General features: G+C 42.4%; 2 protein-coding genes across 15 annotated transcripts in view; one reads left to right on the top strand and one right to left on the bottom strand.

Annotated features, from left to right (window-relative positions):
• The window catches only part of LOC139755506 (trichoplein keratin filament-binding protein-like), a 650,577-nt gene that overhangs the window by 171,395 nt on the left and 454,358 nt on the right, over nt 1–24,824 (bottom strand). The gene's annotated exons all lie outside the window — the stretch shown is intronic.
• Nucleotides 1–24,824, top strand: part of LOC139755505 (uncharacterized) — a 107,524-nt gene that overhangs the window by 36,456 nt on the left and 46,244 nt on the right. For 2 of the 3 annotated variants that reach the window (XM_071673861.1, XM_071673859.1), the window contains one exon: nt 14,289–14,469. The exons of the other annotated variant lie outside the window; for it this stretch is intronic. In XM_071673861.1, the coding sequence (XP_071529962.1) occupies nt 14,289–14,469 (181 nt within the window). The remainder of the gene's footprint in view (nt 1–14,288; nt 14,470–24,824) is intronic. 3 annotated transcript variants of the gene reach the window in all.

Here is a 24,824-nt window from a genome sequence, read left to right as displayed (position 1 = left end):
CACTTCCCAAGCTCCCTCATCCACAACAGACTGCATACTTGCCCCTCTTTCCAAAACTCTTGCATTCACCTCCCTAACAACCCCATCCAAAAAAACAAATTAAACAACCATGGAGACATCACACACCCCTGCCGCAAACCTACGTTCACTGAGAACCAATCACTTTCCTCTCTTCCTACACGTACACATGCCTTACATCCTCGATAAAAACTTTTCACTGCTTCTAACAACTTGCCTCCCACACCATATATTCTTAATACCTTCCACAGAGCATCTCCATCAACTCTATCATATGCCTTCTCCAGATCCATAAATGCTACATATAAATCCATTTGCTTTTGTAAGTATTTCTCACATACATTCTTCAAAGCAAACACCTGATCCACACATCCTCAACCACTTCTGAAACCACACTGCTCTTCCCCAATCTGATGCTCTGTACATGCCTTCACCCTCTCAATCAATACCCTCCCATATAATTTCCCAGGAATACTCAACAAACTTATACTTCTGTAATTTGAGTAATCACCTTTGTCCCCTTAGCCTTTGTACAATGGCACTATGCAAGCATTCCACCAATCCTCAGGCACCTCACCATGAATCACACATATATTAAATAACTTTACCAACCAGTCAACTATACAGTCACCCCCTTTTTTAATAAATTCCACTGCAATACCATCCAAACCCACTGCCTTGCCGGCTTTCATCTTCCGCAAAGCTTTTATTACCTCTTCTCTGTTTACTAAATCATTCTCCCTAATCCTCTCACTTTGCACACCACCTTGACCAAAACACCCTATATCTGCCACTCTATCATCAAACACATTCAACAAACCTTCAAAATACTCACTCCATCTCCTTCTCACATCACCACTACTTGTTATCACCTCCCCATTAGCCCCCTTCACTGAAGTTCCCATTTGTTCCCTTGTCTTACGCACTTTATTTACCTCCTTCCAAAACATCTTTTTATTCTCCCTAAAATTTAATGATACTCTCTCACCCCTACTCTCATTTGCCCTATTTTTCACCTCTTGCACCTTTCTCTTGACCTCCTGTCTCTTTCTTTTATACATCTCCCACTCATTTGCATTATTTCCCTGCAAAAATCATCCAAGTGCCTCTCTCTTCTCTTTCACTAATAATCTTACTTCTTCATCCCACCACTTACTACCCTTTCTAATCTGCCCAACTCCCACGCTTCTCATGCCACAAGCATCTTTTGCGCAAGCCATCACTGCTTCCCTAAATACATCCCATTCCTTCCCCACTCCCCTTACCTCCTTTGTTCTCGCCTTTTTCCATTCTGTACTCAGTCTCTCCTGGTACTTCCTCACACAAGTCTCCTTCCCAAGCTCACTTACTCTCACCACTCTCTTCAACCCAACATTCTCTCTTCTTTTCTGAAAATCTCTACAAATCTTCACCTTCGCCTCCACAAGATGATGATCAGACATCCCTCCAGTTGCCCCTCTCAGCACATTAACATCCAAAAGTCTCTCTTTCGCGCGCCTATCAATTAACACGTAATCTAGTAACGCTCTCCGGCCATCTCTCCTACTTACATACGTATACTTTTTAAACCAGATATTCCCAATCACCAGTCCTTTTTCAGCACATAAATCTACAAGCTCTTCACCATTTCCATTTACAACACTGAACACCCCATGTATACCAATTATTCCCTCAACTGCCACATTACTCGCCTTTGCATTCAAATCACCCATCACTATAACCTGGTCTCGTGCATCAAAACCACTAACACACTCATTCAGCTGCTCCCAAAACACTTGCCTCTCATGATCTTTCTTCTCATGTCCAGGTGCATAGGCACCAATAATCACCCATCTCTCTCCATCAACTTTAAGTTTTACCCATATCAATCTAGAGTTTACTTTCTTACACTCTATTACATACTCCCACCACTCCTGTTTCAGGAGTAGTGCTACTTCTTCCCTTGCTCTTGTCCTCACACTAACCCCTGACTTTACTCCCAAGACATTCCCAAACCACTCTACCCCTTTACCCTTGAGCTTCGTTTCACTCAGAGCTAAAACATCCAGGTTCCTTTCCTCAAACATACTACCTATCTCTCCTTTTTTCTCATCTTGGTTATATCCACACACATTTATTCACCCCAATCTGAGCCTTCGAGGAGGATGAGCACTCCCCGTGTGACTCCTTCTTCTGTTTCCCCTTTTAGAAATTTATGTATGTGTATGTATATGTACGTATACATTGAAATGTATAGGTATGTATATGTGTGTGTGTGTGGGCAGTTACGTTTATACATGTGTATGTGGTTGGGTTAGGCCATTTCTTTCGTCTGTTTCCTTGTGCTACCTCGCTAACGCAGGAGACAGCAACTAAGTATAATAATGATGATGTTAACATACTCACACACACACACATATATATATATATATATATATATATATATATATATATATATATATATATATATTTTTTTTTTTTTTTTTTTTTTATACTTTGTCGCTGTCTCCCGCGTCTGCGAGGTAGCGCAAGGAAACAGACGAAAGAAATGGCCCACCCCCCCCATACACATGTACATACACATGTCCACACACGTGTATACATACCTACACAGCTTTCCATGGTCCACCCCAGACGCCTCACATGCCTTGATTCACTCCACTGACAGCACGTCAACCCCTGTATACCACATTGCTCCAATTCACTCTATTCCTTGCCCTCCTTTCACCCTCCTGCAAGTTCAGGCCCCGATCACACAAAATCTTTTTCACTCCATCTTTCCACCTCCAATTTGGTCTCCCTCTTCTCCTCGTTCCCTCCACCTCCGACACATATATCCTCTTGGTCAACCTTTCCTCACTCATTCTCTCCATGTATATATATTGTTTTTTTATTTATTTTGCTTTGTTGCTGTCTCCCGCGTTTCCGAGGTAGCGCAAGCAAACAGACGAAAGAAATGGCCCAACCCACCCCCATACACATGTATATACATACACGTCCCCACATGCAAATATACATACCCATACATCTCGATGTACACATATATATACACACACAGACATATACATATATACACATGCACACAATTCACACTGTCTGCCTTTATTCATTCCCATCGCCACCTCGCGCTAGGAAAAGACAACAAAGGCCCCATTCGTTCACACTCAGTCTCTCGCTGTCATGTAATAATGCCCGAAACCACAGCTCCCTTTCCACATCCAGGCCCCACAAAACTTTCCATGGTTTACCCCAGACACTTCACATGCCCTGATTCAATCCACTGACAGCACGTCGACCCCAGTATACCACATCATTCCAATTCACTCTATTCCTTGCCTGCCTTTCACCCTCCTGCATGTTCAGGCCCCGATCAATCAAAATCTTTTTCACTCCATCTTTCCACCTCTAATTTGGTCTCCCACTTCTCGTTCCCTCCACCTCCGACACATATATCCTCTTGGTCAATCTTTCCTCACTCATTCTCTCCATGTGCCCAAGCCATTTCAAAACACCCTCTTCTGCTCTCTCAACCATGCTCTTCTTATTTCCACACATCTCTCTTATCCCTTACATTACTTACTCGATCAAACCACCTCACACCACATTGTCCTCAAAAATCTCATTTCCAGCACATCCACCCTCCTGCGCACTACTCTATCCATAGCCCACGCCTCGCAACCATACAACATTGCTGGAACCACTATTCCTTCAAACATAGCCATTTTTGCTTTCCGAGATAATGTTCTCGACTTCCACACATTCCTCAAGGCTCCCAGGATTTTCGCCCCCTCCCCCACCCTATGATTCACTTCCGCTTCCATGGTTCCATCCGCTGCTAGATCCACTCTCAGATACCTAAAACACTTTACTTCCTCCAGTTTTACTCCATTCAAACTTACCTCCCAATTGACTTGACCCTCAACCCTACTGTACCTAATAACCTTGCTCTTATTCACATTTACTCTTAACTTTCTTCTTTCACACACTTTACCAAACTCAGTCACCAGCTTCTGCAGTTTCTCACACGAATCAGCCACCAGCATTGTACCATCAGCGAACAACAACTGACTCACTTCCCAAGCTCTCTCATCCTCAACAGACTGCATACTTGCCCCTCTTTCCAAAACTCTTGCATTCACCTCTCTAACAACCCCATCCATAAACAAATTAAATAACCATGGAGACATCACGCACCCCTGCCGCAAACTAACATTCACTGAGGGGGTTACTGTATTGTTGACTGGTTGGTAAGGTTATTTAATGTATGTATGATTCATGGTGAGATGCCTGAGAATTGGCAGAATGCGTGCATAGTGCCATTGTACAAAGGCAAAGGGGATAAAAGTGAGTGCTCAAATTACAGAGGTATAAGTTTGTTGAGTACTCCTGGGAAATTATATGGGAGGGTATTGATTGAGAGGGTGAAGGCATGTACAGAGCATCAGATTGGGGAAGAGCAGTGTGGTTTTAGAAGTGGTAGAGGATGTGTGGATCAGGTGTTTGCTTTAAAGAATGTATGCGAGAAATACTTAGAAAAGCAAATGGATTTGTATGTAGCATTTATGGATCTGGATAAGGCATATGATAGAGTTGATAGAGATGCTCTGTGGAAGGTATTAAGAATATATGGTGTGGGAGGCAAGATGTTAGAGGCAGTGAAAAGTTTTTATCGAGGATGTAAGGCATGTGTACGTGTAGGAAGAGAGGAAAGTGATTGGTTCTCAGTGAATATTGGTTTGCAGCAGGGGTGTGTGATGTCTCCATGGTTGTTTAATTTGTTTATGGATGGGGTCGTTAGGGAGGTGAATGCAAGAGTTTTGGAAAGGGGGGCAAGTATGTATGCAGTCTGTTGTGGATGAGAGAGCTTGGGAAGTGAATCAGTTGTTGTTCGCTGATGATACAATGCTGGTGGCTGATTTGGGTGAGAAACTGCAGAAGCTGGTGACTGAGTTTGGTAAAGTGTGTGAAAGAAGAAAGCTGAGAGTAAATGTGAATAAGAGCAAGGTTATTAGGTACAGTAGGGTTGAGGGACAAGTCAACTGGGAGGTAGGTTTGAATGGAGAAAAACTAGAGTAAGTGAAGTGTTTTAGATATCTGGGAGTGGATTTGGCAGAGGATGGAACCATGGACGTGGAAGTGAATCAGAGGGTGGGGGAGGGGGCGAAAGTTCTGGGAGTGTTGAAGAATGTGTGGAAGTCGAGAACATTATCTCGGAAAGCAAATATGGGTATGTTTGAAGGAATAGTGGTTCCAACAATGTTATATGGTTGTGAGGTGTGGGCTATAGACAGAGTTGTGAAGAGGAGGGTGGATGTGCTGCAAATGAAATGTTTGAGGACAATATGTGGTGTGAGGTGGTTTGATCGAGTAAGTAATAACAGGGTAAGAGAGATGTGTGGTAATAAAAAGAGTGTGGTTGAGAGAGCAGAAGAGGGTGTTTTGAAATGGTTTGGTCACTTGGAGAGAATGAGTGAGGAAAGATTGACAGAGAGGACATAAGTGTCAGAGGTGGAGGGAACGAGGAGAAGTGGGAGACCACACTGGAGGTGGAAAGATGGAGTGAAAAAGATTTTGAGTGATCGGGGCCTGAACATGCAGGAGGGTGAAAGTCGTGCAAGGAATAGAGTGAACTGGAACAATGTGGTATACCGGGGTTGACGTGCTCTCAACGGATTGAACCAGAGCATGTGAAGCGTCTGGGGTAAACCACGGAAAGTTCTGTGGGGCCTGGATGTGGAAAGGGAACTGTGGTTTCAGTGCATTATACATGACAGCTAGAGACTGAGTGTGAATGAATGTGGCCTTTGTTGTCTTTTCCGAGTGCTACCTCACGCACATATGGGAGGAGGGGGTTGTTATTTCATGTGTGGCGGGGTGTGGATGGGAATGAATAAAGGCAGACAGTATTAATTATGTACATGTGTATATATGTATACGTCTGTGTGTGTATATATATGTATACGTCTCTGTGTGTATATATATGTATATGTTGAGATGTATAGGTATGTATATTTGCGTATGTGGACGTGTATGTATATACATGTGTATGTGGGTGGGTTGGGCCATTCTGTTTCCTTGCGCTACCTCGCTAACGTGGGAGACAGCGACAAAGTAAAATAAATAAAAATAAGTAGTTATGTATTGTAAAGTGCTGTGTTGGACTGTATTGATGAGTTGGTCACAGAGCCATTTTATAAGCTTGTAGAAATATTAGTTTGGCCCAAAGGATTTGATGCTGTAAAGTCCTGTGGTTACTGGATATTGTGTTAGGAATTATATGAGTGTACTTTAGATGTTGATTAATTCTTTATTCAACATGAAAATCATTTATAATTCTATGCACAATGATGCAGTGAAAACTTTGAAATATAATCATATGCTGGTCAACAAATCCAGATAGTAACATATTTGACTGTCCTGTTCACAGTATTGAGTAAATTTGATTAAAAGATCTACTCTTACTTCTTTTCTCAGCATTTAATAGGGTGTAAAGAATCGGTATAGCATGGTAAGTTCACATTAGTTTTTTCAAGACACTTCTCATTAATCATTTCTATATATAGTATGAAGACTAAAAATGAATTCCAACTAAGTATGAATTGCTCATAGATGAAGATAGACAAGTCAAACACTATCCATAGCTTTGTAGGATGTCTGTGGATAAGAGGTAAAGAAATAATATATCTGTAAAGAGGATAAGAGGTAATGAATAGTATATCTGTACTGAGTCGTGTTGCCCAAATACAGCATATCAAATGATTAGTGTATGCCTAGATGATTCCTGTTGTTCAAATAATGTGAACCAAGTAAATCCTGTTTCCCAAATACTGCACACCAAATGATTCCTCTTGACTAGATACTGCAACCCAAATTATCTCTGTTGCCTAAATATTGCATGCCATATTATTCCCATTGTCAAATGCTGCAACTCAAGTTATTTCTGTTAATCAAATCCTGCATACTCAGTGACTTCTGTTGTCCAAATACTGCACATCAAATGATTTCCATTGACCAAATATTGCATAACAAATGATTTCTGTTGCCCAAATACTGCTTACTAAATTATATCCATTGCCCAAATGCTGCAACCCAAATTATCCCCACTGCTTGAATACTGCATATCAAATGACTCCTTTTGCCCAAATACTTCATACCATAGGATTCCTCTCAACCAAATACAGTATGGCATCAAATTATTCCTGTTGCCCAAATACTGCATACCAAATGATTCCTGTTACTGTATACCAAATAATGTTTGATGCCCAAATACTGCATACCAAATGATTCCTGTTGATCAAATACCACATATGCCAAGGTAGAAAACTATGTGAAATATATTCTAATGGACGGTATATTATTCAGACACTAAGTCAGGGCAGTCATGTTGTGGTCTTTGTTAAATAAAAGAAAAAACCTATAATTCACAACAGTGTGATTTTGAGCACTTTGTGATATGCATAAATTCAGTCTTACAGTTTTTAGGGATGTTCTTACCCTGTTTAAGTGGAAAAAAATCTTTCTTTTTGTTGTTTTGTTTACAAATGAGAAATAGCTTGCATTTTGAAATTAATGATGCTGTATAATCACACACACAGTAAAGAGTTCGACAGTTTGAGAAGGGCTACAATCTTAATGTATGATATGTAAATACACTGTCAGAAGTAGACTGTAAATAAGATACCTTGCTTTAAGTACTTAAATAGCATATTGTTGTTTAAGAAATTGTCCTGGAATGAGGTGAAAAAGGAAAGAGGCAGATGTTGGAGTGGAAGGGGAGTTGCTGAATCAAAAGAAGGAAGTGAAAGGAAAATGGAAAGAGTACTTTGAAGAAATGATGAATGTGGGAGAAGATGAACCAGAAGTTGTTACATGCAGGGGTATGGAGGATGGAAGGAAGAGGATACAAATGCAAGAGCCTACAGCAGAAAGGGAGGTAAAAAGGGCAATAATGAGGCTGAAGCTAGGAAAAGCATCAGGAGTGGATGGGATTATAGGTGAAATGTTGAATTTTGGAGGAGAGGGTGTGATAAGAGTGAGTGTATCTATGGAATTTAGGATAGAAACAGGTGTGCCTGAGGATTAGGTGGAAGTTATTACTGTTCCTTTATTTAAAGAAAAATGTGCTATGAATGTATGTAGCAATTACAGGGAATAACTTTGTTTAATATACAAGAAAAGTGTATCCAAGAATGCTGATTGATAAAGCAATGGAAGTGACTGAATGCAGAATAAATGAGGAGCGAGGGGTTTTAGAAAAGGGATGTGTGGATCAGATTTTTGTGAAGATGAGTGTTGAAAAGTATTTATTGAAAGGTACGAAGTTGTACGAAGCCTTTATAGATCTGGAGAAAGCTTATAGTAGAGTCAACTGGAATGGTTTATGGTATGTGTTAAGGGTATATGAAGTAGGGGGACTACCACTGAATAATGTGAAAGCCATCGATAGAGGAGCAAATGCATGTGTAAGAGTGGATGGAGAGTTTACCAAAAGTTTCAATATATATGTGGTTGTGAGGCAGGGCTGTGTGATATCAGCATGGCTTTTCAATGTATATATGGATGTGGATAGGGAGCTGTGGTTTCGGTGCATTACACATGACAACTAGAGACAGTGTGCGAAAGAATGTGGCCTTTTCGTCTTGTTTTCCTGGTGCCACCTTACTGAAGCAGGAGTTAGCGATGCTGTTTCCTGTGGGGCAGGGTGGTGCCAGGAATGGATAAAGGTAAGCAAGTGTGAATATGTACATGTGCATACAAGTATATGTCTGTGTATGTATATATATATTTTATTATTTATTATACTGTCGCTGTCTCCCGCGTTTGCGAGGTAGCGCAAGGAAACAGACGAAAGAAATGGCCCAACCCCCCCCATACACATGTATATACATACACACGCAAATATACATACCTACACAGCTTTCCATGGCTTATCCCAGACGCTTCACATGCCTTGATTCAATCCACTGACAGCACGTCAACCCCGGTATACCACATCGCTCCAATTCACTCTATTCCTTGCCCTCCTTTCACCCTCCTGCATGTTCAGGCCCCGATCACACAAAATCTTTCTCACTCCATCTTTCCACCTCCAATTTGGTCTTCCTCTTCTCCTTGTTCCCTCCACCTCCAACACATATATCCTCTTGGTCAATCTTTCCTCACTCATCCTCTCCATGTGCCCAAACCACTTCAAAACACCCTCTTCTGCTCTCTCAACCACGCTCTTTTTATTTCCACACATCTCTCTTACCCTTACGTTACTTACTCGATCAAACCACCTCACACCACACATTGTCCTCAAACATCTCATTTCCAGCACATCCATCCTCCTGCGCACAACTCCATCCATAGCCCACGCCTCGCAACCATACAACATTGTTGGAACCACTATTCCTTCAAACATACCCATTTTTGCTTTCCGAGATAATGTTCTCGACTTCCACACATTCTTCAAGGCTCCCAGAATTTTCGCCCCCTCCCCCACCCTATGATCCACTTCCGCTTCCATGCTTCCATCCGCTGCCAGATCCACTCCCAGATATCTAAAACACTTCACTTCCTCCAGTTTTTCTCCATTCAAACTCACCTCCCAATTGACTTGACCCTCAACCCTACTGTACCTAATAACCTTGCTCTTATTCACATTTACTCTTAACTTTCTTCTTTCACACACTTTACCAAACTCAGTCACCAGCTTCTGCAGTTTCTCACATGAATCAGCCACCAGCGCTGTATCATCAGCGAACAACAACTGACTCACTTCCCAAGCTCTCTCATCCCCAACAGACTTCATACTTGCCCCTCTTTCCAAAACTCTTGCATTCACCTCCCTAACAACCCCATCCATAAACAAATTAAACAACCATGGAGACATCACACACCCCTGCCGCAAACCTACATTCACTGAGAACCAATCACTTTCCTCTCTTCCTACACGTACACATGCCTTACATCCTCGATAAAAACTTTTCACTGCTTCTAACAACTTGCCTCCCACACCATATATTCTTAATACCTTCCACAGAGCGTCTCTATCAACTCTATCATATGCCTTCTCCAGATCCATAAATGCTACATACAAATCCATTTGCTTTTCTAAGTATTTCTCACATACATTCTTCAAAGCAAACACCTGATCCACACATCCTCTACCACTTGGTCGAGGTGGTGTGCAAAGTGAGAGGGTTAGGGAAAATGATTTGGTAAACAGAGAAGAGGTAGTAAAAGCTTTGCGGAAGATGAAAGCCGGCAAGGCAGCAGGTTTGGATGGTATTGCAGTGGAATTTATTAAAAAAGGGGGTGACTGTATTGTTGACTGGTTGGTAAGGTTATTTAATGTATGTATGACTCACGGTGAGGTGCCTGAGGATTGGCGGAATGCGTGCATAGTGCCATTGTACAAAGGCAAAGGGGATAAGAGTGAGTGCTCAAATTACAGAGGTATAAGTTTGTTGAGTATTCCTGGTAAATTATATGGGAGGGTATTGATTGAGAGGGTGAAGGCATGTACAGAGCATCAGATTGGGGAAGAGCAGTGTGATATATATATATATATATATATATATATATATATATATATATATATATATATATATATATATATATATATATAGATGCTCTGTGGAAGGTATTAAGAATATATGGTGTGGGAGGCAAGTTGTTAGAAGCAGTGAAAAGTTTTTATTGAGGATGCAAGGCATGTGTACGTGTAGGAAGAGAGGAAAGTGATTGGTTCTCAGTGAATGTAGGTTTGCGGCAGGGGTGTGTGATGTCTCCATGGTTGTTTAATTTGTTTATGGATGGGGTTGTTAGGGAGGTGAAAGCAAGAGTTTTGGAAAGAGGGGCAAGTATGAAGTCTGTTGGGGATGAAAGAGCTTGGGAAGTGAGTCAGTTGTTGTTCGCTGATGATACAGCATTGGTGGCTGATTCATGTGAGAAACTGCAGAAGCTGGTGACTGAGTTTGGTAAAGTGTGTGAAAGAAGAAAGTTAAGAGTAAATGTGAATAAGAGCAAGGTTATTAGGTACAGTAGGGTTGAGGGTCAAGTCAATTGGGAGGTAAGTCTGAATGGAGAAAAACTGGAGGAAGTAAAGTGTTTTAGATATCTGGGAGTGGATCTGGCAGCGGATGGAACCATGGAAGCGGAAGTGGATCATAGGGTGGGGGAGGGGGCGAAAATCCTGGGAGCCTTGAAGAATGTGAGGAAGTCGAGAACATTATCTCGGAAAGCAAAAATGGGTATGTTTGAAGGAATAGTGGTTCCAACAATGTTGTATGGTTGCGAGGCGTGGGCTATGGATAGAGTTGTGCGCAGGAGGGTGGATGTGCTGGAAATGAGATGTTTGAGGACAATGTGTGGTGTGAGGTGGTTTGATCGAGTAAGTAACGTAAGGGTAAGAGAGATGTGTGGAAATAAAAAGAGCGTGGTTGAGAGAGCAGAAGAGGGTGTTTTGAAATGGTTTGGGCACATGGAGAGAATGAGTGAGGATAGATTGGCCAAGAGGATATATGTGATGGAGGTGGAGGGAACGAGGAGAAGTGGGAGACCAAACTGGAGGTGGAAAGATGGAGTGAAAAAGATTTTGTGTGATCGGGGCCTGAACATGCAGGAGGGTGAAAGGCCTGTAAGGAATAGAGTGAATTGGATCGATGTGGTATACCGGGGTTAACGTGCTGTCAGTGGATTGAACCAGGGCATGTGAAGCGTCTAGGGTAAACCATGGAAAGTTGTGTGGGGCCTGGATGTGGAAAGGGAGCTGTGGTTTCGGGCATTATTGCGCGGCAGCTAGAGACTGAGTGTGAAGGAATGGGGCCTTTGTTGTCTTTTCCTAGTGCTACCTCGCACACATGAGGGGGGAGGGGGATGGTATTCCATGTGTGGCGAGGTGGCAATGGGAGTGAATGGGGGCAGACAGTGTGAATTGTGTGCCAGGGTATATATGTATGTGTCTGTGTATGTATATATATGTGTACATTGAGATGTATTAGGTATGTATATTTGCGTGTGTGGACGTGTGTGTGTGTGTGTGTGTATACATTGTGTATGGGGGTGGGTTGGGCCATTTCTTTTGTCTGTTTCCTTGCGCTAACTCGCAAACGCGGGAGACAGCGACAAAGCAAAATAAATAAATAAATAAATAAATAAATAAATAAATATATATATATATATATATATATATATATATATATATATATATATACACACATTATCCCTGGGGATAGGGGAGAAAGAATACTTCCCACGTATTCCCTGCGTGTCGTAGAAGGCGACTAAAAGGGGAGGGAGCGGGGGGCTGGAAATCCTCCCCTCTCGTTTTTTTTAATTTTCCAAAAGAAGGAACAGAGAATGAGGCCAGGTGAGGATATTCCCTCAGAGGCCCAGTCCTCTGTTCTTAACGCTACCTTGCTAACGCAGGAAATGGCGAATAGTATGAAAGAAAGAAAGAAATATATATATATATATATATATATATATATATATATATATTATTTTTTTATATTTTTTTTTATTATACTTTGTCGCTGTCTCCCGCGTTTGCGAGGAAGTATATATATATATATATATATATATATATATATATATATATATATATATATATATATATATATATATATGTGTATAATTTGTTTATTGATGGGATGGTTAGGGAGGTGAATGCAAGAGTTTTGGAGAAAGGGGCAAGTATGCAGTCTGTTTTGGATGAGAGGGCTTGGGAAGTGAGTCAGTTGTTGTTCGCTGATGCTACAGTGCTGGAGGCTGATTCGGGTGAGAAACTGCAGAAGTTGGTGACTGAGTTTGGTAAAATATGTGAAAAAAGTAAGTTGAGAGTGAATGTGAATAACATCAAGGTTATTAGGTTCAGTAGAGTTGAGGGACAAGTAAACTGGGAGGTAAGTTTGAATGGAGAAAAACTGGAGGAAGTGAAATGCTTTAGATATCTAGGAGTGGACTTAGCAGTAGATGGAACCATGGAAGCGGAAGTGAGTCACAGGGTGGGGGAGGGGGCGAAGGGTCTGGGAGCACTGAAGAATGTGTGGAAGGCGAGAACGTTATCTCGGAGAGCAAGAAATGGGTATGTTTGAAGGAAGAGTTGTTCCAATAATGTTATATGGTTACGAGGCATGAGCTATAGATAGTACTGTGCGGAGGAGGGTGGAACTGAACTGTGATGGAACTGAAATGTTTAAGGACAATATGTGGTGTGAGGTGGTTTGATAGAGTAAGTAATGAAAGGATAATAAAAAGCATGGTTGAAAGAGCAGAAGAGGGTGTGTTAAAATGGTTTTGACACATGGAGAGAATAAGTGAGGAAAGATTGACCAAGAGAGGATATATGTGTCAGAGGTGGAGAGAAGAATGCTGTTTCCTGTGTGTTGGAGTGGCAACAGGAATGGATGAAGGCTAGTATGAATATGTACATGTGTATGTATGTATATGTCTGTGTATGTATACTATTCGAGTACATAGTATTCGAACAGTTATATCCTATTAGCCAGGCCCATAGCCTAGCGGTTAGCATTTCCGCCTCATGCACAGGGGTCCCGGGTTCGATCCTGGCTGTTGGAGGTTTGTATGTTCTATGAAGGTGCGCGTTCCTATGCATTATGTTCATATTCATATACCTCCGCGTTGTACAGTTAGGTTCGGTAAAATGCTATCTGCTGGCCATGTGCACCTGTTGGGAAATGACCGGTGTAGACCCCGTTGCTCACCAACATGAGACGAAGGGTATTCGAGTACATAGTATTCGAAGTTATTTCCTATTAGCCAGGCCCATAGCCTAGCGGTTAGCGTTCCCACCTCTTGCACAGGGGTCCCGGGTTCGATCCTGGCTGTTGCAGGTTTGTATGTTCTATGAAGGTGTTGTTCCTATGCACTATGTTCGTACACATATGTATATGTTGAAATGTATAGGTATGCATATGCAAGTGTATGGGTGTTTATGTATATGTGTACATGAGAGGTTGGGTCATTCTTCGTCTGTTTCCTTGCGCTGCCTCGCTAACATGTGAAACAGCGATTAAGCATAATAATAATAATAACACATATTCTGGTGATGTGTAAGTGAAAGATATAAAGCTAACACATAAGTTTGATTATTTTTAGGTTGATGCTAAAGCTTGATTTATCTAAATGGATGTGGGGTTATTTGGTTATTACTTAACAAGGGAGAAACCCTCCCCCTTCCTTTCGAGTCTTGGGTACCAAACATTACAAAAGGTACCTTAGGAAGTGCTTATTTCAGAATAAGTGGAGCAGGAAATATGAAAAATTTCCCTCTACTGTTGCAGGAAGTTGACATCAGGCTGCAGGGCTACTTTGCCGAGCTTTGGAGAAAAGTCTCGGGGAATGTGAAGAGTTTGAAGCTGCTGAATGCAGATCTTAGTCAAATGGATTTTGTCTGCTTGCTTCAACAGTGTAGCAGCTTAGAAGATCTAACATTAAGTGGTTTTGCTCACCTTCTCATGGCAGGTAGAAAATAGTTAATTTATCTAAGCTTTTCTAACCAGTACATTTAGTAACTAAAGTCTCCATTTTATTTGATATATTTCTTTTCTCTATTATACTATTCGCCATTTCCTGCATTAGCGAGGTAGCGTTAAGAACAGAGGACTGGGCCTTTGGGGGAGTATCCTCATCTGGCCCCCTTCTCGGTTCCTTCTTTTGGAAAATTAAAAAAAAAAAAAAAGGGGGAGGATTTCCAGCCACCCTCTCTCTCCCCTTTTAGTCGCCTTCTATGACACACAGGGAATACGTGGGGAGTATTCTTTCTCCCCTATCCCCAGGGATAAAATATATTGCAGGGAAATAATGCAAATGAGTGGGAGATGTATAAAAGAAAGAGGCAGGTCAAGAGAAAGGTACAAGAGGTGAAAAAGAGGACAAATGAGAGTTGGGGTAGGAGAGTATCATTAAATTTTAGGGAGAATTAAAAAGATGTTTTGGAAGGAGGTAAATAAATTGCACAAGACAAGGGAACAAATGGGAACTTCAGTGAAGGGGGCAAATGGGGAGGTGTTAACAAGTAGTGGTGATGTGAGAAGGAGATGGAGTGAGTATTTTGAAGGTTTGTTGAATGTGTTTGATGATAGAGTGGCAGATGTAGGGTGTTTTGGTTGAGGTGGTGTGCAAAGTGAGAGGGTTAGAGAAAATGATTTGGTAAACAGAGAAGAGGTAGTAAAAGCTTTGCAGAAGATGAAAGCCAGCAAGGCGGCGGGTTTGGATGGTATTGCAGTGGGATTTATTAAAAAAGGGGGTGACTGTATTGTTGACTGGTTGGTAAGGTTATTCAATGAATGTATGTCTCATGGTGAGGGGTCTGAGGATTGGCAGAATGCTTGCATAGTGCCATTGTACAAAGGCAAAGGGGATAAAGGTGAGTGCTCAAATTACAGAGGTATAAGTTTGTTGAGTATTCCTGGGAAATTATATGGGAGGGTATTGATTGAGAGGGTGAAGGCATGTACTGAGCATCAGATTGGGGAAGAGCAGTGGGGTTTCAGAAGTGGTAGAGGATGTGTGTATCAGGTGTTTGCTTTGAAGAATGTATGTGAGAAATACTTAGAAAAGCAAATGTATTTGTATGTAGTATTTATGGATCTGGTGAAGGCATATGATAGAGTCGATAGAGATGCTCTGTGGAAGGTATTAAGAAAATTTGGTGTGGGAGGCAAGCTGTTAGAAGCAGTGAAAAGTTTTTATTGAGGATGCAAGGCATGTGTACGTGTAGGAAGAGAGGAAAGTGATTGGTTCTCAGTGAATGTAGGTTTGTGGCAGGGGTGTGTGATGTCTCCATGGTTGTTTAATTTGTTTATGGATGGGGTTGTTAGGGAGGTGAATGCAAGAGTTTTGGAAAGAGGGGCAAGTATGCAGTCTGTTGTGGATGAGAGAGCTTGGGAAGTGAGTCAATTGTTGTTCGCTGATGATAAAGCGCTGGTGGCTGATTCATGTGAGAAACTGCAGAAGCTGGCGAATGAGGTTGGTAAAGTGAGTGAAAGAAGAAAGTTAAGAGTAAATGTGAATAAGAGCAAGGTTATTAAGTATAGTAGGGTTGAGGGTCAAGTCAATTGGGAGGTAAGTTTGTATGGAGAAAAACTGGAGGAAGTAAAGTGTTTTAGATATCTGGGAGTGGATCTGGCAGCAGATGGAACCACGGAAGCGGAAGTGAATCATAGGGTGGGGCAAGGGGCAAAAATACTGGGAGCCTTGAAGAATGTTTGGAAGTCGAGAACATTATCTCGGAAAGCAAAAATGGGTATGTTTGAAGGAATAGTGGTTCCAACAATGTTGTATGGCTGCGAGGCGTGGGCTATGGATAGAGTTGTGCGCAGGAGGGTGGATGTGCTGGAAATGAGATGTTTGAGGACAATATGTGGTGTGAGGTGGTTTGATCGTGTAAGTAATGTAAGGGTAAGAGAGATGTGTGGAAATAAAAAGAGTGTGGTTGAGAGAGCAGAAGAGGGTGTTTTGAAATGGTTTGGTCAGATGGAGAGGATGAGTGAGGAAAGATTGACCAAGTGGATATATGTGTAGGAGGTGGAGGGAACGAGGAGAAGTGGGAGACCAAATTGGAGGTGGAAAGATGGAGTGAAAAAGATTTTGAGTGATCGGGGCCTGAACATGCAGGAGGGTGAAAGGCGTGCAAGGAATAGAGTGAATTTGAACGATGTGGTATACCGGGGTCGACGTGCTGTCAATGGATTGAACCAGGGCATGTGAAGCCTCTGGGGTAAACCATGGAAAGTTGTGTGGGGCCTGGATGTGGAAAGGGAGCTGTGGTTTCTGTGCATTATTACATGACAGCTAAAGACTGAGTGTGAACAAATGGGGCCTTTGTTGTCCTTTCCTAGTGCTACTTCACACACGAGGGGGAGGGGGTTGTTATTCCATGTGTGGTGAGGTGGCAATGGGAATAAATAAAGGCAGACAGTATGAATTATGTACATGTGTATATATGTATATGTCTGTGTGTGTATATATATGTGTACATTGAGATGTATAGGTATGTATATTTGCGTGTGTGGACATGTATGTATATACATGTGTATGTGGGTGGGTTGGGCCATTCTTCCGTCTGTTTCCTTGTGCTACCTTGCTAATGCGGGAGACAGCGACAAAGCAAAAAATGAAAAAGCAAAAATAAAATATATATATATATATATTATTTTTTTATTTTTTCATTATACTTTGTCGCTGTCTCCCGCGTTTGCGAGGTAGCGCAAGGAAACAGACGAAAGAAATGGCCCAACCCCCCCCATACACATGTATATACATACGTCCACACACGCAAATATGCATACCTACACAGCTTTCCATGGTTTACCCCAGACGCTTCACATGCCTTGATTTACTCCACTGACAGCACGTCAACCCCGGTATACCACATCGCTCCAATTCACTCTATTCCTTGCCCTCCTTTCACCCTCCTGCATGTTCAGGCCCCGATCACACAAAATCTTTTTCACTCCATCTTTCCACCTCCAATTTGGTCTCCCTCTTCTCGTTCCCTCCACCTCCGACACATATATCCTCTTGGTCAATCTTTCCTCACTCATTCTCTCCATGTGCCCAAACCACTTCAAAACACCCTCTTCTGCTCTCTCAACCACGCTCTTTTTATTTCCACACATCTCTCTTACCCTTACGTTACTCACTCGATCAAACCACCTCACACCACACATTGTCCTTAAACATCTCATTTCCAGCACATCCATCCTCCTGCGCACAACTCTATCCATAGCCCACGCCTCGCAACCATACAACATTGTTGGAACCACTATTCCTTCAAACATACCCATTTTTGCTTTCCATGATAATGTTCTCGACTTCCACACATTCTTCAAGGCCCCCAGAATTTTCGCCCCCTCCCCCACCCTATGATCCACTTCCGCTTCCATGCTTCCATCCGCTGCCAGATCCACTCCCAGATATCTAAAACACTTCACTTCCTCCAGTTTTTCTCCATTCAAACTCACCTCCCAATTGACTTGACCCTCAACCCTACTGTACCTAATAACCTTGCTCTTATTCACATTTACTCTTAACTTTCTTCTTTCACACACTTTACCAAACTCAGTCACCAGCTTCTGCAGTTTCTCACATGAATCAGCCACCAGCGCTGCATCATCAGCGAACAACAACTGACTCACTTCCCAAGCTCTCTCATCCCCAACAGACTTCATACTTGCCCCTCTTTCCAAAACTCTTGCATTTACCTCCCTAACAACCCCATCCATAAACAAATTAAACAACCATGGAGACATCACACACCCCTGCCGCAAACCTACATTCACTGAGAACCAATCACTTTCCTCTCTTCCTACACGTACACATGCCTTACATCCTCGATAAAAACTTTTCACTGCTTCTAACAACTTTCCTCCCACACCATATATTCTTAATACCTTCCACAGAGCATCTCTATCAACTCTATCATATGCCTTCTCCAGATCCATAAATGCTACATACAAATCCATTTGCTTTTCTAAGTATTTCTCACATACATTCTTCAAAGCAAACACCTGATCCACACATCCTCTACCACTTCTGAAACCACACTGCTCTTCCCCAATCTGATGCTCTGTACATGCCTTCACCCTCTCAATCAATACCCTCCCATATAATTTACCAGGAATACTCAACAAACTTATACCTCTGTAATTTGAGCACTCACTCTTATCCCCTTTGCCTTTGTACAATGGCACTATGCACGCATTCCGCCAATCCTCAGGCACCTCACCATGAGTCATACATACATTAAATAACCTTACCAACCAGTCAACAATACAGTCACCCCCTTTTTTAATAAATTCCACTGCAATACCATCCAAACCTGCTGCCTTGCCGGCTTTCATCTTCCGCAAAGCTTTCACTACCTCTTCTCTGTTTACCAAATCATTTTCCCTAACCCTCTCACTTTGCACACCACCTCGACCAAAACACCCTATATCTGCCACTCTATCATCAAACACATTCAACAAACCCTGGGGATAGGGGTGAAAGAATACTTCCCACGCATTCCTCGCGTGTCGAAGAAGGCGACTAGAGGGGAAGGGAGCTGGGGGCCAGAAATCCTCCCCTCCTTGTATTTTTTAACTTTCTAAAAATGGGAAACAGAAGAAGGAGTCACGCGGGGAGTGCTCATCCTCCTCGAAGGCTCAGACTGGGGTGTCTAAATGTGTGTGGATGTGACCAAGATGTGAAAAAAGGAGAGATAGGTAGTATGTTTGAGGAAAGGAACCTGGATGTTCTGAGTGAAACGAAGCTCAAGGGTAAAGGGGAAGGGTGGTTTGGGAATGTTTTGGGAGTAAAGTCAGGGGTTAGTGAGAGGAAAAGAGCAAGGGAAGGAGTAGCAGTACTCCTGAAACAGGAGTTGTGGGAGTATGTGATAGAATGTAAGAAAGTAAATTCTCGATTAATATGGGTAAAACTGAAAGTTGATGGAGAGAGATGGGTGATTATTGGTGCATATGCACCTGGGCATGAGAAGAAAGATCATGAGAGGCAAGTTTTTTGGGAGCAGCTGAATGAGTGTGTTAGTGGTTTTGGTGCACGAGACCAGGTTATAGTGATGGGTGATTTGAATGCAAAGGTGAGTAATGTGGCAGTTGAGGGAATAATTGGTATACATGGGGTGTTCAGTGTTGTAAATGGAAATGGTGAAGAGCTTGTAGATTTATGTGCTGGAAAAAGGACTGGTGATTGGGAATACCTGGTTTAAAAAGCGAGATATACATAAGTATACGTATGTAAGTAGGAGAGATGGCCAGAGAGCGTTATTGGATTACGTGTTAATTGACAGGTGCGCAAAAGAGAGACTTTTGGATGTTAATGTGCTGAAAGGTGCAACTGGAGGGATGTCTGATCATTATCTTGTGGAGGCTAAGGTGAAGATTTGTATGGGTTTTCAGAAGAGTGAATGTTGGGGTGAAGAGGGTGGTGAGAGTAAGTGAGCTTGGGAAGGAGACTTGTGTGAGGAAGTACAAGGAGAGACTGAGTACAGAATGGAAAAAGGTGAGAACAATGGAAGTAAGGGGAGTGGGGGAGGAATGGGATGTATTTAGGGAATCAGTGATGGATTGCGCAAAAGATGCTTGTGGCATGAGAAGCGTGGGAGGTGGGTTGATTAGAAAGGGTAGTGAGTGGTGGGATGAAGAAGTAAGATTATTAGTGAAAGAGAAGAGAGAGGCATTTGGACGTTTTTGCAGGGAAAAAATGCAATTGAGTGGGAGATGTATAAAAGAAAGAGACAGGAGGTCAAGAGAAAGGTGCAAGAGATGAAAAAGAGGGCAAATGAGAGTTGGGGTGAGAGAGTATCATTGAATTTTAGGGAGAATAAAAAGACGTCCTGGAAGGAGGTAAATAAAGTGCGTAAGACAAGGGAGCAAATGGGAACTTCAGTGAAGGGCGCAAATGGGGAGGTGATAACAAGTAGTGGTGATGTGAGAAGGAGATGGAGTGAGTATTTTGAAGGTTTGTTGAATGTGTTTGATGATAGAGTGGCAGATATAGGGTGTTTTGGTCGAGTTGGTGTGCAAAGTGCGAGGGTTAGGGAAAATGATTTGGTAAACAGAGAAGAGGTAGTAAAAGCTTTGCGGAAGATGAAAGCCGGCAAGGCAGCAGGTTTGGATGGTATTGCAGTGGAATTTATTAAAAAAGGGAGTGACTGTATTGTTGACTGGTTGGTAAGGTTATTTAATGTATGTATGACTCATGGTGAGGTGCCTGAGGATTGGCGGAATGCGTGCATAGTGCCATTATACAAAGGCAAAGGGGATAAGAGTGAGTGCTCAAATTACAGAGGTATAAGTTTTGGAAAGAGGGGCAAGTATGAAGTCTGTTGGGGATGAGAGAGCTTGGGAAGTGAGTCAGTTGTTGTTCGCTGATGATACAGCGCTGGTGGCTGATTCATGTGAGAAACTGCAGAAGCTGGTGACTGAGTTTGGTAAAGTGTGTGGAAGAAGAAAGTTAAGATTAAATGTGAATAACAGCAAGGTTATTAGGTACAGTAGGGTTGAGGGTCAAGTCAATTGGGAGGTGAGTTTGAATGGAGAAAAACTGGAGGAAGTGAAGTGTTTTAGATATCTGGGAGTGGATCTGGCAGCGGATGGAACCATGGAAGCGGAAGTGGATCATAGGGTGGGGGAGGGGGCGAAAATTCTGGGGGCCTTGAAGAATGTGTGGAAGTCGAGAACATTATCTCAGAAAGCAAAAATGGGTATGTTTGAAGGAATAGTGGTTCCAACAATGTTGTATGGTTGCGAGGCGTGGACTATGGATAGAGTTGTGCGCAGGAGGATGGATGTGCTGGAAATGAGATGTTTGAGGACAATGTGTGGTGTGAGGTGGTTTGATCGAGTAAGTAACGTAAGGGTAAGAGAGATGTGTGGAAATAAAAAGAGCGTGGTTGAGAGAGCAGAAGAGGGTGTTTTGAAATGGTTTGGTCACATGGAGAGAATGAGTGAGGAAAGATTGACCAAGAGGATATATATGTCGGAGGTGGAGGGAACGAGGAGAAGAGGGAGACCAAATTGGAGGTGGAAAGATGGAGTGAAAAAGATTTTGTGTGATCGGGGCCTGAACATGCAGGAGGGTGAAAGGGGGGCAAGGAATAGAGTGAATTGGAGCGATGTGGTATACCGGGGTTGACGTGCTGTCAGTGGATTGAATCAAGGCATGTGAAGCGTCTGGGGTAAACCATGGAAAGCTGTGTAGGTATGTATATTTGCGTGTGTGGACGTATGTATATACATGTGTATGGGGGTGGGTTGGGCCATTTCTTTCGTCTGTTTCCTTGCGCTACCTCGCAAATGCGGGAGACAGCGACAAAGCAAAAAAAAAAAAAAAAAAATATATATATATATATATATATATATATATATATATATATATATATATATATATATATATCTTTTTTTTTTTTGCTTTGTCGCTGTCTCCTGCGTTTGCGAGGTAGCGCAAGGAAACAGACGAAAGAAATGGCCCAACCCACCCCCATACACAATGTATATACATACACGTCCACACACGCAAATATACACACCTATACATCTCAATGTACACATATATATACACACACAGACACATACATATATACCCTGGCACACAATTCACACTGTCTGCCTTTATTCATGCCCATCGCCACCTCGCTACACATGGAATACCATCCCCCTCCCCCCTCATGTGTGCGAGGTAGCACTAGGAAAAGACGACAAAGGCCCCATTCATTCACACTCAGTCTCTAGCTGTCATGTAATAATGCCCGTAACCACAGCTCCCTTTCCACATCCAGGCCCCACACAACTTTCCATGGTTTACCCCAGACGCTTCACATGCCCTGATTCAATCCACTGACAGCACGTCAACCCCGTTATACCACATCGTTCCAATTCACTCTATTCCTTACAGGCCTTTCACCCTCCTGCATGTTCAGGCCCCGATCACTCAAAATCTTTTTCACTCCATCTTTCCACCTCCAATTTGGTCTCCCACTTCTCCTTGTTCCCTCCACCTCTGACACATATATCCTCTTGGTCAATCTTTCCTCACTCATTCTCTCCATGTGACCAAACCATTTCAAAACACCCTCTTCTGCTCTCTCAACCACACTCTTTTTATTTCCACACATCTCTCTTACCTTTACATTACTTACTCGATCAAACCACCTCACACCACATATTGTCCTCAAACATCTCATTTCCAGCACATCCACCCTCCTGCGCACAACTCTATCCATAGCCCACGCCTCGCAACCATACAACATCGTTGGAACCACTATTCCTTCAAACATACCCATTTTTGCTTTCCGAGATAATGTTCTCGACTTCCAAACATTCTTCAAGGCTCCCAGAATTTTCGCCCCCTCCCCCACCCTATGATTCACTTCCGCTTCCATGGTTCCATCCGCTGCGAGATCCACTCCCAGATATCTAAAACACTTTACTTCCTCCAGTTTTTCTCCATTCAAACTTACCTCCCAATTGACTTAACCCTACTGTACCTAATAACCTTGCTCTTATTCACATTTACTCTCAGCTTTCTTCTTTCACACACTTTACCAAACTCAGTCGCCAGCTTCTGCAGTTTCTCACATGAATCAGCCACCAGCGCTGTATCATCAACGAACAACAACTGACTCACTTCCCAAGCTCTCTCATCCACAACAGATTGCATACTTGTCCCTCTTTCCAAAACTCATGCATTCACCTCTCTAACAACCCCATCCATAAACAAATTAAACAACCATGGAGACATCACACATCCCTGCCGCAAACCTACATTCACTGAGAACCAATCACTTTCTCTTCCTACACGTACACATGCCTTACATCCTCAATAAAAACTTTTCACTGCTTCTAACAACTTGCCTCCCACACCATATATTCTTAATACCTTCCACAGAGCATCTCTATCAACTCTATCATATACCTTCTCCAGATCCATAAATGCTACATACAAATCTATAGTATTTCTCCCATACATTCTTCAAAGCAAACACCTGATCCACACATCCTCTACCACTTCTGAAACCACACTGCTCTTCCCCAATCTGATGCTCTGTACATGCCTTCACCCTCTCAATCAATACCCTTCCATATAGTTTCCCAGGAATACTCAACAAACTTATACCTCTGCAATTTGAGCACTCACTCTTATCCCCTTTGCCTTTGTACAATGGCACTATACAAGCATTCCGCCAATCCTCAGGCATCTCACCATGAATCATACATACATTAAATAACCTTACCAACCAGTCAACAATACAGTCACCCCCTTTTTTAATAAATTCCACTGCAATACCATCCAAACCTGCTGCCTTGCCGGCTTTCATCTTTCGCAAAGCTTTTACTACCTCCTCTCTGTTTACCATATCATTTACCCTAACCCTCTCACTTTGCATGCCACCTCGACCAAAACACCCTATATCTGCCACTCTATCATCAAACACATTCAACAAACCTTCAAAATACTGACTCCATCTCCTTCTCATATCATCACTACTTGTTATCACCTCCCCTTTGCCCCCTTCACTGAAATTCCCATTTGCTTCCTTGTCTTACGCACTTTATTTACCTCCTTCCAAAACATCTTTTTATTCTCCCTAAAATTTAATGATACTCTCTCACCCCAACTCTCATTTGCCCTCTTTTTCACCTCTTGCACCATTCTCTTGACCTCCTGCCTCTTTCTTTTATACATCTCCTACTCATTTGCATTTTTTCCCTGCAAAAACTGTCCAAAAGCCTCTGTCTTCTCTTTCACTATTAATCTTACTTCTTCATCCCACCACTCACTACCCTTTCTAATCAACCCTCATGCCACAAGCATCTTTTGCGCAAGCCATCACTGCTTCCTTAAATACATCCCATTCCTCCCCCAATCCCCTTACCTCCTTTGTTCTCACCTTTTTCCATTCTGTACTCAGTCTCTCCTGGTACTTCCTCACACAAGTCTCCTTCCCAAGCTCACTTACTCTCACCACTCTTTTCACCCCAACATTCTCTCTTCTTTTCTGAAAACCCATACAAATCTTCACCTTTGCCTCAACAAGATAATGATCAGACATCCCTCCAGTTGCACCTCTCAACACATTAACATCCAAAAGTCTCTCTTTCGCGGACCTATCAATTAACACGTAATCCAATAACGCTCTCTGGCCATCTCTCCTACTTACATACGTATACTTACGCATATCTCTCTTTTTAATTCAGGTATTCCCAATCACCAGTCCTTTTTCAGCACATAAATCTACAAGCTCTTCACCATTTCCATTTACAACACTGAACAACCCAAGTATACCAATTATTCCCAACTGCCACATTACTCAC

This window comes from Panulirus ornatus, chromosome 19, assembly GCF_036320965.1.
Source record: "Panulirus ornatus isolate Po-2019 chromosome 19, ASM3632096v1, whole genome shotgun sequence".
In the NCBI taxonomy this organism is placed as follows: domain Eukaryota; kingdom Metazoa; phylum Arthropoda; class Malacostraca; order Decapoda; family Palinuridae; genus Panulirus; species Panulirus ornatus.
The sequence above is the reverse complement of the archived record's forward strand: the minus strand, read 5'-3'. Positions and strand labels throughout refer to the sequence as shown.